This window comes from Uloborus diversus, chromosome 7, assembly GCF_026930045.1.
Source record: "Uloborus diversus isolate 005 chromosome 7, Udiv.v.3.1, whole genome shotgun sequence".
NCBI lineage: Eukaryota > Metazoa > Arthropoda > Arachnida > Araneae > Uloboridae > Uloborus > Uloborus diversus.
The window spans coordinates 38,004,581-38,019,718 of NC_072737.1; the positions used below are offsets into that span (position 1 = coordinate 38,004,581).

The window sequence follows — 15,138 nt, forward strand, 5'->3', positions numbered from 1 at the left end:
AAAGCCGAATATGAACCCTGCATTCGACAAGTGATTAAAAGTAAATGATTTAAAATTGAATGCAAATCTTAAGTAAATTTTAAGTATTATCAAATAAAGTATGGGTGGTTCATTTCCTTGTAAGATTGCGATTGAGTCATGCTGTTACAAAAGTAGTTATAACACAAAAGTGTATTCAAAAGTATTCAATTTTTTAAGCAAACTTTCTCTCCCTCACCAAAATGAGATTATATATGTGAGGGGTGAATTCAAAATTTTTTCACTGCAGGAATTGCAATAGGAAATACAGTAGGACAATTGCTCTTTTAGTTGAAATTTCACACGTTATTATTTCATTATCAAACATAGTAAATATCTTAATATTTTTATTATTAAAACATATTTAAATATTGTATTTAAACACTTGAACATTAATAAAAAGCAACTTTGGTTCAAATGTTTCTTGATCTATTTTTGGTTCTGAAAGTATCCAATGAGCTTTTCAAAATGCATTTTAATCAGTCAGGCACTATACAACAAGCATATTGCTTTAAGAATGTTTACACATTTTCGCCAAATTGACCATTTTTCTCTCTGTTATCCAAGAGCAATAAAAACAGTTGGTTCCTTTTGTGGTATTTTAGGCTGCTTATAATGCTTTGATCTTTTTGTTGGAGACAAGATGTAAAGTTTGGCGAAAGACATTCAATTCTAACATTCTAGTAATTAAAGAATGAATTCAGCACTTTCCCAGACCCGTAACATAATTTTATCACTTAATTCTTTGATTCCACATATCCCACTTTGAAATCAATTTTCTAAAAATCTTCTCCATAATCTATGTTTAGTGCCGCTGTCATAGTCAGTAGTAGATAGATTTCCAACATTTTTGGGAGCATCTAGATACCTGGGCTTTTCTATAATGAGTAATTTTCTTCTCACAAGGGCGGATCCAAAAACTTTTCAAGGAGGGGGCCGTTGATTTTTAAACTTAACTCTTATTACGTACCCGATTTATAAGCTTGGTTTGCTGCAATAGTATTTAATCTAAAACAGCCAAAATATAGAGATTTAGCCAAGGAGGTCCCCTGAAGTTATTCCTTTCCATTCCTGTTGAAAGAGGTATTCAAAAATTGAATTTTAGAACATCAATTTCGCACGAATTCCGAGAGAATGTTTCGAAACCCCTTCCTAACATCGCCAAAGGTCGTATGAAATTGTTTTTTGAAACTTCAATTCAGAAAATTTTTCGGAAGATTTGAACCCCATTTCTTTTTTTAATGTCATCAAACATTGCCTTCAATTGCATTTTAGGACTTCAATTTGGAAAAATTACCGTTGCAGGATCCCTCAAGGGAGAGGCGATCGCGCCCAACACCCCTCCCTTGTATCTGTCCATGTCTTCTTACCACATCTGGTCAAAATTGAGAATGTCAACATTGTAACTTGATTTTTTGACAACTTGCTTCCAACTCCTTTTCTCTTTTGAATTTCTGTGAATGCTGAGCTATAATGTTGTAAAAAATAGCAATCCTATCTGCTTTGTAAATGCCTTTTTCAACAAAATCTCTCTCTTATACTGGATCACTTATTTTCTAATCTTTTTTAATGTCATTCGAATTAGCTGATTTTGTATTGCTAAATTTTATGCTATGTCTGTTTTTAAAATGGTTAAGCCAACTATTTGAACACACAACAGTGAAAATTACTGAGAAAAACTCTCTGCCCAATTTCTCTGCTTCATTTTGAAAATTGGACTACTGAGAGTGAGACTAGCATTACATTGGACTTTGAACCATTTTTGTAATGCCTAAACAAAAATCTTCTTTTGTTAACTTTGTAAAATGCTTCTAGTCAGATTTTTGGTTCTTAAATGCTTTCTGAAGTTCTTATTTATTCCTCAATAGAGTCAAACTGTAGTTGAAGAAATACTTTCTGTGCATCTCATCATTTTTATTCACAAATCCAATTCTTCTAAAGTTTTGCACATTTGTGAAATGTCATCTCTGCAATGTCCAACAATTACAGATCGAGTTTCTCGGAAAAAGTTACCATTGAAATTTTAGGTGAAGATAAGAGATACCTTTTGCAGATTTCAACACACACACACACATTTTTTACACCACTAGCCATTTGTGTAAAATAAAAAAAAATTCTCACCAAAATTTTGATGTAATTTAGCAAAACTTGTTACTAAACAAAAACATAAAGACCTTATCATGACAATTATCATGTTTGATAAATCCAAGTAATGCTTATAATGACTGGGGTGTACAAAAGGTTTTTAACATTAAACCAACTATTTATATTAAATCCCTTGTTAAACCAAGGTTCTTGTCAAATACACGCTCACAAAAACCTAATTGGACTGCACTTAAAATACTTCAGAAAATAATTTTTAAAAACATATACTTTTCTAGCAACTTGACTCAATTAACATAACATAAAGGGGAAACCATAACTTTTTTGATTACATATAAAAAAATAAAATAGCATGAGATAACCAAAGAGCATTTTTAAAATATCCCTGCAATCAACAAAGTTCTGTACAAATAAAGGTACTAGAATTTAAATTTTGATCATCATTTCTCATACCTGGTATTTTTCCATACATTTGTAAATATAGATATTACCTGGATACCCTATAGATACATACCTGGTTTCCCATACATTTGTAAATATAGATATTTTAACTTGACAGAAGCATTGTTAAACATTTCTACAGAAAAGTGGATGTGATATCAACTAAAAATAAAAGTTACAATAGCAAAATTTTAAATGCACTTTTAACATGATTTAGAAAATTAGATGTTTAACATAAGAAAAATTAAAAATACCTGGTAAAAATATTTTTATGGTCTAAAAAATGCATTTTAACATTTGCATCAGTGAGGAATTCACAGGAAATTATTACATCTATGCTACACATACATCACACTATGATGGAAGACAATTCAATTTACATAATACATATTTGGACTAATATTAATAATGTATGACAAAAATATACAATAGTTTTTCTTGGGAGAAATTAGCAGCAGAAGCCAAATTGCACAACATACATATATTGCACTAAATTTTTGATATTTCAATTCTTAAGAAAAATATACATAATATCATTAAATACACATGCATATTATTTATATACATAGTTAAGATTAAAAACAAACTAAAGAAAAAAAAAGATGCTTAGAAAAACATTAAACATGATGAAAGTTTCTCTCTTTGTTTAGTTTTAATATGCTAATTACAACACATATATAAAAAATATATTCAAATTGGGAATGATTTCAAACATTTTACCCTTAAATGGTAATAAAATAGGATATGAAAAATATGTTTTTATGCTCTTAAGTGTTAATAATGCGGAAAGATGCACATAACATTTGTACAGATGCAGATTAAATGAAAAAATTATAAAAATGCATGCAAGAATTATTTAATGTAAAAAATATAGTAAAGTAGTTAAAAAAAAATGCCATTTAAGTATTTCATGACAAACACTTTCTTAGTATATAAAGATTACTTTAAATAAGTTTAGAAAATTGTTAAATTGAATACAGACAGATGGTGATATTATGCTATTAAATTTGGCAATAGAACAAAATACTGTTGGTGAAATTTCAAGTATGGTACAAAAAGGATTACAAAGAATTGCATGAAAAAGGGTGAAAAGAGTTAAGATATTTTGCATTTTTCGGCACATATTTTTGGCACGTAGAAATAATTAAACTTCTTCCCTTCATTTATATACTTATGAATATTTAAAAATAGTTATTTTATTTACTAATACTCTGTTTTTTGTGGTGAAGGTCTAATGAGTTAAAGTCGACTCAATATACTAATCTTAAAGCAAAAATTTACCCTCTTGATTTTTACTAATATTTTTTTCTCCACATTTTACTTGCATGGTTTAGATCTTTACTAAAATTAAAAAAGGAAATAATACCATTGTAATACGTCCATAAAAGCTCTTCTAAAAGCTGTAAACTCTTAAATTAGTTATAATGCATTACATCATAAATGACAAAATACTAATAACAATATCAATAACAGCAATAAAGAGACAAATAAAACAAAAATTTTAAAATCATATAGCATGGAAGAAATAACATAAATTAATATTCTTTTAATCATTTAAAACAGAGAAAAGTATTTTTTTAACGCTATTGAAAAATTTAATGACCAATAATATAAGCATAACTATTAGCTAATTAAAAACTATTTAACACTCCCATTTGACGCAATTAAAACATTTACATCATACATAGATTTTAAAAATCAAAAGAAGAGACATAAAAGGTAAAAGTTTACCTAAAAAAACTTTTTTAGGTAAACTTTTACCTAAATGTTTTTGAGAAATGTAACACAAACTGGATTACTTAATTATCCTATCAAATAAATTTAAAAATACAAGTACTAAAAGGTTTAAAATTTAAAAGTAAAAACACTTTCAAGTCTTTTAAGATAAAAAATAATTTTGGAAAAAATTATAGAGAGGTTGTTACATAAAACATTGACTAGATTGTAGAACATTATGAGAAATTAGTGAAGACATGAGGAAACTTGATAAAATGTATATGATTAAAATAAATATAAAAGGTTTTTTTATGGAACAGAAAAGTCCCATTTGTTAAGAGGAAACAATGAAATAATGGTACATATTGTGCAAACTTAAAAAGCACAATTTTAGATGCAGTTACAATAATCTTTTACTCAAGTTTTATGCAATGTGAAGCTCTGTTAAATAAGTACTTATTCATGTCTTCATCTAACTTTTTTTAGCAGAAAAGATTAGCCTTTTTTAGCATATTAACATAAAATAGTTTAGCTGAAAACATAACATGAAAATTATGTGAAAATGTAAGAAATTTCATTAGTTTTGAGAGCTAAATATAACCTATGCATCAAAACAGGGTCACATGTATATTGTTCAAGAGAAATTTGAAAACTTCAAAAAAAAAAAAAAAAAAATTGAATACTGATTTATCATGAACTTGAAATTTATAACTATTTTCATTGATTAATAAATAAAAAATGAGTTCCTAAGTACACATAATATCAAAATCACAAGAGGCTGTAATAAGGGTTAAGTAAATGCTGCTTAGCGCTTCTGGAAGTTAAGAACTTTTCTATAGTGTAGAAAAAAAAAAACTTCCTTCTAACCCTCAGACCAGTGGTGACCAACCTTTTTGTATTCGAGAGTAGCATATTAAAATGAATCTTGCAAGGCAGAAACAGTCTAAAATTTAAATATATTTGATATTTTTCTAGCTAACATGGCAAAACATGGAAAAGTAAAAAGAATTAAACACCAAGTATTGTCGTTATCACTACTACATCAGTGTGGGAAATAAGCATCGCATTTTGAGTAGTACTACTGCTGCTCAAATTTTGATATTGAGGAGCAGTTTTATGAAATTTGCTAAATTACATTTTCAACAAAATAGAAGCACTGATACAAATGGGTGGTTCTACAAATACAAAAATATTGAGTGTATGAAAATTTCAAAATAAATAAATAAATAAAATAAAATAAATAAATGAATAAATTTATGCCATTAAAAAAATTAAAACCATTGGAGTCCCTGTATTTTAAAAAAATAGCCATTTAAATCAGAAAGTACACTGCCTCAACAGCTAGCTTGGTCATTCACATTTCAAAAAAAAAATTCTTTTTTTTTGCATCACAAAATTTTCGATGCAATTTAGGACACTTTTTTTTCTTCATACATTTTGAATTGTAAACTATGATGCAATGCCGCTTATTTCCTACTCTGTACAGCAAGTTTACTTTATCAATACAAAGTGTCCTTCTGTCTTTCATGCACCAATTTTGAGATCATTTGGTTCACAAAATCAAGATGATTGGTTAGCTTTAGAAGTTTCTGTAACAGTTTTTGATTCGTAACATTGAATACATGGATAAGGTTCTTGAGATGAAAGTTGGGCACCACTGCCTCAGACAAAGAAAAAAAAAGGAATATTTTTTATAGTTTATTCTAAAACAGTGACAGATTGCTTTTTAACATCTCAACCTGATAGTATTTCCTTCATATTTTTACACAAGTATATGCAAACATTTTTGTACAAAAAAAAAAAAAAAATCAATGTTTCAAAAAGGCTGCTTGAAAAGAGCTTAAATATGATTTTTGAGAAATTTGAGTTTGCATTAAAGTTTTTTTACTTGTCGAACTTTTATTTCAAATTTTCCTCTTTAACAGTTTTGAAGATTCTTGACATTGAATGAAAAATAGTGTAAGAGAAAGGTAAAAAAGCACTTATTATGTCTAAAAACTAAGTTTAAAAAGTAAGTACATTTTCTGACTTACAACATCTTTAAAATTCTGTTAATTTTAAAAACATTACACTTTCAATACATATAAAATAAAAATGTTCACAAAAAATTCATTGCTTTTAAAAATTTGCACATAGACGAATATAATCAACTTATTGATGTGCTTATTTACACACATCATTTTACAACTGAAAGAAATCTAAATATATAAATCTTCAATAGGGGTTTTAATTATTGACAATCTAAAACGGTCAATGAGTAAATATTATTTCAATTAGAGCATGCATGCATTTTGCAGAAATGTACTAAATGAAATAAAAGATAAAGATGAACTAACAAAAGAGTAAATGCTTACCTAACATATCAGAGCAAGTAAACCCCAGTAAAATTTAAATTGTTAAACTGGGTTTAAGCAACACTGGCAAAGGGTTAAATTTATAAAACTTCATAAGGTCAATTTTGATTTTTAAAGACATTTTGGTCCAAAGCAGAGCTGAATGTAAACTTTTTTTTTAAAATGAAATGACTAAACCAATTATAAATGCACAAATTAGAAAACATTTTATATTTGTTATAAAATTATTAAATGCAGCAATAGAAAGAGCTACAGTAGTTTTATATTTAGTCAAAGGATTTTAAAGAATATGTGATTTTCCACATACTAGACAATTTCAAAGGGAAGAAACATACCAAATACCTGTATTTATCTTTAAAGTATGTTTTACAACATGTCTTAACAATTTTACTAAACAATAATATCAAGGCTTTAAAAAAGAAAAAGAAAGAAACATTATGTATCTGAAAATACTGGACAAATACTTCACTATGTTCGTACATACTTTTATTGTACATAATTTCTAAAAGGTAATTTATTATAAAATAATAGTAATTAAATTTCGGTTCATAATATATTTCCTGTATATATATTACATAACATAGGTTTATTATTATCGGAACAGTTTTAATACTGAGAACAGCTAGGTCTATGGAGTTAGCACCCAACTCGTTGGAGCCCACTGAGGCTCTGTTTCAACTCTTTTTACTATAGTAAGGAGTTCTTTAAATGATTTATTAATTTCTTCATTCACTAATGTGGAGTTAAATCGATGTCCATAAACCCTTTCTATATTCCAACTACTGTCAACGATGTCTTGTAACTCTTTATCCTGGAAAAAAAGGGGGACATCATGGATGGGTACAAATTTTTACTTAATCAAACAAATTTTTACACTTAATTTATTTTTTTTAATATCGTTTTTTACTTCCTTTTACAAAAAAGGAAGTATTGTATTCACGAAAAAATTTTCACTCAAAATTCGGCCTTAATTTTCATTTTGCTCACCCCCGAATTAATGTTGAGTTTTTTTTTCAACCCGACCACATGCGGATAAGTGCCTAAGAACGTATAAACACCCAAAATATCCATTTTGACATTCCCCGAGGCAATTATAACGATTTTTCTCCTGACGTCTGTATGTACGTATGAATGTCGCATAACTCAAGAACGGCATGTCCCAGAAAGTTAAAATTTGGTATGTAGACTCCTAGTTGTGCACCTCCCCTTTTGGTTGCATTCGGGTGCTTCTAAAAGGGTCTTTTGCCCATTTTTGGGGGGAAATCATTGTTAATTTCGATGTAAACTCAAGTGGTGTTATAATTTGGCGGACACTTGGCCGCCTTATATCGCCAGTCTTTTGGTAGCCAAGTTTTGTCGCCAACTTGACAACAAGTTTGGCGATTTTTTTTTTTTTAAATCTGGTTTCAATTTGGCCAATGTTGGTGATATTTAGAGAGTTAAACCATTGAATCACATTAAAATTGCCAATAATGGGAAAATGACATTAAAATTGGAGTAAAAGAAAGTCATGTGATGCACACATCAGCTCGTTTTTAAATAATAGTAGTGTCCTTTCACATAAAATATAAAAGCTTCATTTAATTTCTGTTTATACCGTAAATTCCTGATTATCAGCAGTTGGATTATCAACGAGTCTTTTCACAATTTTTTTTTATGACTGTATTATTGTTCGCTTTTAGACTTTACATATTGCTCGTTTGGAAAAAGAGTGCCACAATACGAAATTTTTAATTTTCTTTTTTTTTTTGCTTAATGGGCTTCAAATGACGTTATCTTCTTTGGAAAATAATGACGGATTTTTTGTTCTAATATTAACCACTGGAGAGCACAGCAAATTTACTGAGGAGTCAAACTTCAAACGCTTCTCCAGTAAAATTTCATTTCTTCATATGGTGTGCTTTTTTTCCAAATGAGCAATATATTTTTTACATTCAATGTTAGTAGATACAATGTAGCTATGTTTTCAGTTATAGTTTAAATGCATGTGTGAGTGTTATTAATATATTTTAGCTATTGTATACACTAAGTATCGTTTTTTATCCATTATTTGGATTATCCACGATTTTCGCTTATCCGTGGTGAAAGTGCCACCCAAGGGTATACAGTAGGAGAGGTAGGTCAGATATTCTCGGCAATCCTGTCCCCTAACAAGTTCTAGGAACTCTGACGTAGTTTGGTCCCCATCTGCTGGTCCTTTGGGCCCAGATATGAATGTTTTTAATTAAATTACAGCCTTTTTTTGTCGTGCAAAGATAGAAAATCCTGCATTTCAATCTGGTTCTTTCTAGTGAAAACTTGTTATTTCTCAGTTAGTTCTTTCACACGTTTTAAAATTTTTTGTTCAGTAAGATAAATATGGTATTTTGTGCTATAGCTGATTGTAAAAGTGAGAATAAAAACAAAGATGTGATGCACCATCGGTTTTCGAAAAATGATGATTTTCAAAAGCAATGGGTGAATATTTGCCAGTGTCAAGATAAATTTTTACTTGATAATGCAAGAATTTGTTCAAAACATTTTGAAGATGATGCTTATATTAGGGACTTAAAATCTGAGCTCTTGGGTAGAAAATCACAGAAACGATTGAAGCCAGATGCGCTCCCAACATTGCATTTGCCATCGAAACAAAATTCATGCAGTAATGGTAGAAGTTCATGGACTCAGAAACGTTTATGGAAGAAGAATGTCAAGGAACTTATGCAAAATAATGCCAGGTTTTTTTTTTTTTCGTTTTTCTGATGTTTTAGAAGAAATTCCATGTAAGCAATCAAACGAAGACTCCAAATTAATAAATCAAAATTTGTATTTTGAAAATCAAAATGTGCAGCAAAATTTCGTTACTGGAAAACGAACTTAAAGAAAAAGATTAATATATTTTATGTGTATTAAAAAAGAAAAGAAAAAACTAAGAGAAGAAAATTCACAACTTGAGGAATTATTAACACAAGCTTCTAAAAAAGAAGAAGAATTCAAAGTGAATATGGAACAGAAAATTAATGATTCGATCAATTCATTATTGTCAGTCCCCATGCCAATTGCAATGATTAAAGAATGGGTAAAAGAATGGTTGTCTGATGACATAGCACATTCTCTTGCTTTGAGATCCATATCTTCTAAGGCGTACGATTATTTGCAAAGTCAAGTAAATTTCCTCTGCCAAGCATCAGTACTTTGAAAATCTTGGACAGAAGATTTTCACTGTTGGACAGAAGTTCAGCTGGAATATTGAATCAAATAATTGCTATTATGAAGGAACAAGCTAAAAATCTGTCCCAACTCCAGACGTTGACAGTTCTTTCACTTGATGAGATGAATATTATGAGAGACATTTGCTACGATCATGCTAAAGAAACAATTCTGGGATCGCATAAAAATGCCCAAGTTGTTCCAGCTCGTGGATTAACGCATAATTGGAAACAGCCCATTTATTATGATTTTGATTAAAAAAATGACTGTTGATTGATTGAGTAGCATAATAGTGAAGCTGCATGAAATAGGATACACAATCGTTGCAGTTGTATCAGATTTAGGTACCAGAAACCAAAGCTTATGGAAGCAAATGGGTATTAGTGTGGAAAAAACATATTTTGAAAATCCTGCAGATAGCAGAAGGAAAGTTTAGGTATTCACTGATGTACCACATTTAATCAAATTATTACACAACCACTTTATTGATCAAGGATTTGCCTTTATCAATAAGGAAATAATTGAGAAAAAAAATTTGATGAAAGACTAATGAATTTTGGTTGTGCCCAAAATTAAGTGCAAAGCATTTAGAAGTTATAGGTTACGAGAGACAAAGAGTGTGCTATGCTGTACAGTTATTTTCGCAGCATAAAGACTATATACCCTAATGAAAAAGTGGCAGCAGACTTTTTTGAGACAGTAAATGACTCTTTTGATATTTTTAATTCAAGAACATGCATAAATAAAGTGAAATATCGATCTGCTTTCAGAGGTGATGCAGAGCAAACACCTGTTTCAAACAAAATAGAAAACCTGATCCTGAATCTGAGAGTTGAAGCAGAAAGTATCTTCTTCCCTTTCAAAAGGGATATATAGTATCAATTAGGAGCCTTAAAGGACTTTATGATGATTTGTCAAAGGAAGGGGTGTTCATGTGATGACCAGTCGTTTAAATCAAGATGCATGGAAAACCTTTTTCTCCAAATTCGGGAATTCGGTTTATTCCATTTACATCCCTCTCCTGTCAATTTTAAAAACAGATTAAAATCACTTTTAATAGGCTCAAAACTTCCTTTGCTAGTAAATACGAACATCTTTACAGAAAACGAAGATAAGATTTTAAGTGCTAAACTGTTCTTTGATCTGTCACAAACTTCAAAAGAAAGTAAGAAGCAAAACAATGATGACAGTAACTTTGCTGACGATATTCTTCTTCAAAATGACTTTTTCTTCAGAAGAAATAAAAAACAATATAACTTCAGTACCTACAAAAAAATCCAGTACATTTTCAGTGCTTCACGTGTTTCCAGCATCAGTAGAGAGACACCTCGTATAAGCCCAGGTGTCTTGTTTATTTTGCTAATTCCCATAGCCTTACATCATTTAAAATTCAATCCTATAACTTCATATGAAAAATAGCTACTTGCTGAAAATTTGATTAACAGCAAAATCGAATGTATTCAACTTAATATATGCATACATTTTTTAAAAAATGTTTTATTTAAGAGCAAAATGAACAGTTAAAAAACTTACTGTAAAACCTCTTGAATAGTTTTCATCGAAAGAGGACTGAGCAGAATTTCTAGTTTCCTTGAGAAGTTCAAAAGGTGGAGGTTTAACAAATACAATATAAGGCTTCAATTCTGCAGTGCATAGCAACTTTAAGGCCTAAAAAGACAGGAAAATAGTGTCAAGTTAAAACAGAATGGAAAAGGGAAAATTTTCTCAAATAATAAATTTGCTCATTTAAGAATTAAGAAAAATTTAATGCATGAAAAACAAGAAAATCTTTAAAGGTACTAGAGTAAGGAGACTAGACATCCAACTTTTAGCAGGATAATTTCATTCGTTCTGTATCCTGGGCCATTTAAAAAAAGTTCCAATTTTTGGAAAGGATGCATGATAAAGGGAACAGAGTGGAAAGGGGACACATGGTTTTTAAACAGCAATATGGCTATGTCACCAGGATGTGAGTTTCATACTATTTTACGTAAGAGAAATATGCCAAATAACAAAGCAATACAGTGAAACCTGTGTAAGTTGACCACTCGCGGTGCAGTACTTTGGCGGTCAACTTAGACAGGTGGTCAACTTATAAAGGGCGGTAATGTTTTTTTTTTTTTTTTTGTCATTTCTTGCACCATGTATTCATTTTTTGAGGAATTCACCCATACTCTTTCTGTTCAGCTCCACTTTCATTTTTTAACATTATTGAAAGTGAAACAATAATTAAAAATACTATTCTAATACTTTTGTTATTTTCAACTTGTTTTTAACTATATTAGACACTTTAGTTTTAGAAATTCCATATATGCCAGCTATTTTTCTCTGGCTTTCTCCATTTTCAATTATTTTTAATATTTCATACTTTTTATTAATCTCAAGCTCCACTAACTTTCTTTTTGAAGCCTTTTTATGTAAAACTTATAGCACGAAGAGCAACAAGCTCGACTCTCCCAGTTCATAATGGCAAAATTAAAATGTCCTATCTCTTAATCCCTTGCACCAGAAACATGTAACTTTACTCATTCCTCATTAGCAGGCCCAGATCTGCGTACCCGCAGTGCGAGGGGCCCGTATCCTTAATGGGGCTAACAACCCTAGAAATTGATGAAAAAATAGGAAAAAAACAAAAACTAGCACTAAGGCTTATTCGCTTTTCAAATAGACACTACTCGCCACTAGGGAGAGGCCCTACATATTTTGTTGCAGTGGGCCCAAAATGTATAGATCTGGGACTGCTCTTTTTAGCAGAATTCCTATGTTGCCACAACATATTGCAACTGAAAGAAAGGACTTTGAACTTTTCTACTGACAACTATTTTTATTGAACAGAGTACAAAAAGCTGTCTCAAATAGAACAACAAATGAAAAATAAGTTTGGAGAATAAAGAGCAGCATAAGCTTTATGCTGCTGTTAAGTTCGTAAAATGCTATAGTATGTCATCAAAGCTTTTTTTTTTGAAAGCTATCCAAAAAAAAAAGATATGATTATTATTATTATTACTATTATAAATAAATAAATAATAAAGTAAAGTAATATTCTGAAGAAAGTTTTAAAAAATAAACCAAGTGGTCAACTTACAAAGGATTTTTTACAATACTCCAGACCAAATTTGGCGTACATTAGTGGTCAAGATAGACAGGTGGTCAAGATAGAGAGGTGGTCAAGTTACAGAGGTTTTCCTTTATTATATGAGATAGGGCTAGTTCCGTTCCTGACAAAAGCGGTCAACATAGACAGGTGGTCAACTTACAAGGGTGGTCAACTTTACAGGTTTTACTGTACTACAGTACAGTATTATTTCATTCCTTGTATAGTAACTACACATATTTGAGAAAATATTATTTGCAAATTGTATTTAAGTGCTGAAATTAAAATATATAAATGTGCATATGCAATTGGACCTCGGTATAAAGTCACATCTCTGGATTTCACAAAACTGACCGTATAAGCAGGGTGACCTTATGACTGATTCAAGTGCATGTTTCAATAAATAAGGATGTACATAAAAAATATTGTTCTTTGCCAAATTTAATAGGTTCGAAAATAAGTTATTAGGTAAAAACTTTTTAATTCAATCACACCAATTAAAACTAATGGAATCAATAAGAAATTCTTAATTTATTATTTTAAAATTTCAACTTGTAAGAAAATTGTACAAAAATGTGCTCGAACAAAGTATGATGAACAACTTACCCCATTTACATTAACTCTTAAAACAGAATGGTTGCAATATTACTTTAATTTTTTATACATTTTAATTTTCTAACAAATTTCATCAACTCTCCTACGGCTCGTAAAAAATTTCTTATGACTTTTATGATCTGAACGCCCTCTTTTTTGTCAGCACTTCAATTTTTTGAATTACTGCCGCTACTCAAGTAAAATTTTCTGAAGACAGTGCAAAATTTTAAGAAACTATAAGGAAGTTTGAATTCCCCCCCCCCCTCCACTAAACAAAAACTCTTCAAATATGAATACAAAAATCTTTGATAAAAATTGCTGTAAAAGTTTTTTTTTTTTTTTTGAATAATTTTTCAGTTTTAGAATGTGCTGTCAGCCCAAAATTTTTGGAAAGGGCAACCCAAAATTTTTGGAATTTTCAGAAATTTTGGATCACTAACACCCTTTTGCAATATTCCCTCTCTTCTGCATTCTTTGCATTTTATATGTTAGAAGTAGCAATGACTTTTTGCTAATACTAGGTTGTGTATGAAGGAAAATGCATGGAATCAAACTTGTGTGGCGCTGAAATCACTCAAAAAAAGTAAGAAAGAAGTTACTTTATAAAGGATTGCAGTATTTAAGACCTGAAGATATATATAACTGATAATCTATAACAGTGGTGCCCAACCTTTTCCTGCCCAAGGGTCACACCTTACATTAAAATCCTTCCTGTAGGGTAGAACGGAAATAAAATTTCAAAATATTTCATATTTTCTAAATAGCATGGGAAAATACGTAAAGGAAGAAAAATGAAAAGCAATTATTGTTGGCATCAATTACTTGATGCTTATTTTATTAAATGCTTCCGTGTTACGAGAACCGATTTTCGAATATTTGACTACAAATCTGATTTTCACTAATTGTACTTTTTTATTTGTAACATGGAACAAAACAATGGCCCACATGGATCAGCTTCGGGGGACTGGATGTGGCCCTCAGGCCGCAGGTTGGGCACCACTGATCCATAACATACTATTCCAATTGGATGAATCACACTGTGGATGATCAGTCACAATTTAAAAATAGAAACAAACAGGAAACCAAATTGTAATACACAGCCAAAAAAAAAAACAGGGTTCCCATTCCAAAATGTAAATCAAAATAAAACACTTTAAAAGCACACTATTTTTTTAATACACTTGTTTATTGGGTTCTTGGTAAATCATGAGATTTTCTAATCCATTATTGGGATTAAAACCCGGTACCTGGAGAAACCAGTAGCAGATGGGTAATACAAAAAAAAAGAGTTTTAACTAAATGGAATGAAAATATTAAGACTATAGCATAAGCAAATAGTAAGAGTTAAAATAATAAGCTAATGCATAAAAGCTGGCAAGTGTGCAGTTATTGAAATAACTGCTCAATCAAATTAAAAACCTCAACAAAGTGTGTAGTTTTCCTGCGCAATCAAAAATACATTATCAGTTTTAAAAATAAAATAAAAGAAAAATGAGGAAACAGAAGCAAGGCAAGCTTTAAAAAAATATTATCAATTGAGGAAAAAAATTCCAAACATCAACACAGATGGGTAGTTTTCCTTAATTAGTTCATTAAAATTTCAAATTTCAGTAAAAGAAATAAACAACG

At 30.0% G+C, this 15,138-nt stretch overlaps 1 protein-coding gene across 1 annotated transcript in view; it reads right to left on the reverse strand.

Moving 5' to 3' along the window:
- Positions 1 to 7,260: 7,260 nt before the first annotated feature.
- Positions 7,261 to 15,138, reverse strand: part of LOC129226156 (MAGUK p55 subfamily member 7-like) — a 48,545-nt gene continuing 40,667 nt past the window's right edge. Inside the window, exons 14-15 of the mRNA XM_054860756.1 lie at positions 11,355 to 11,489; positions 7,261 to 7,443 (exon numbers count right to left, since the gene is read on the reverse strand). Coding sequence (XP_054716731.1) covers positions 7,261 to 7,443; positions 11,355 to 11,489 — 318 coding nt within the window. The remainder of the gene's footprint in view (positions 7,444 to 11,354; positions 11,490 to 15,138) is intronic.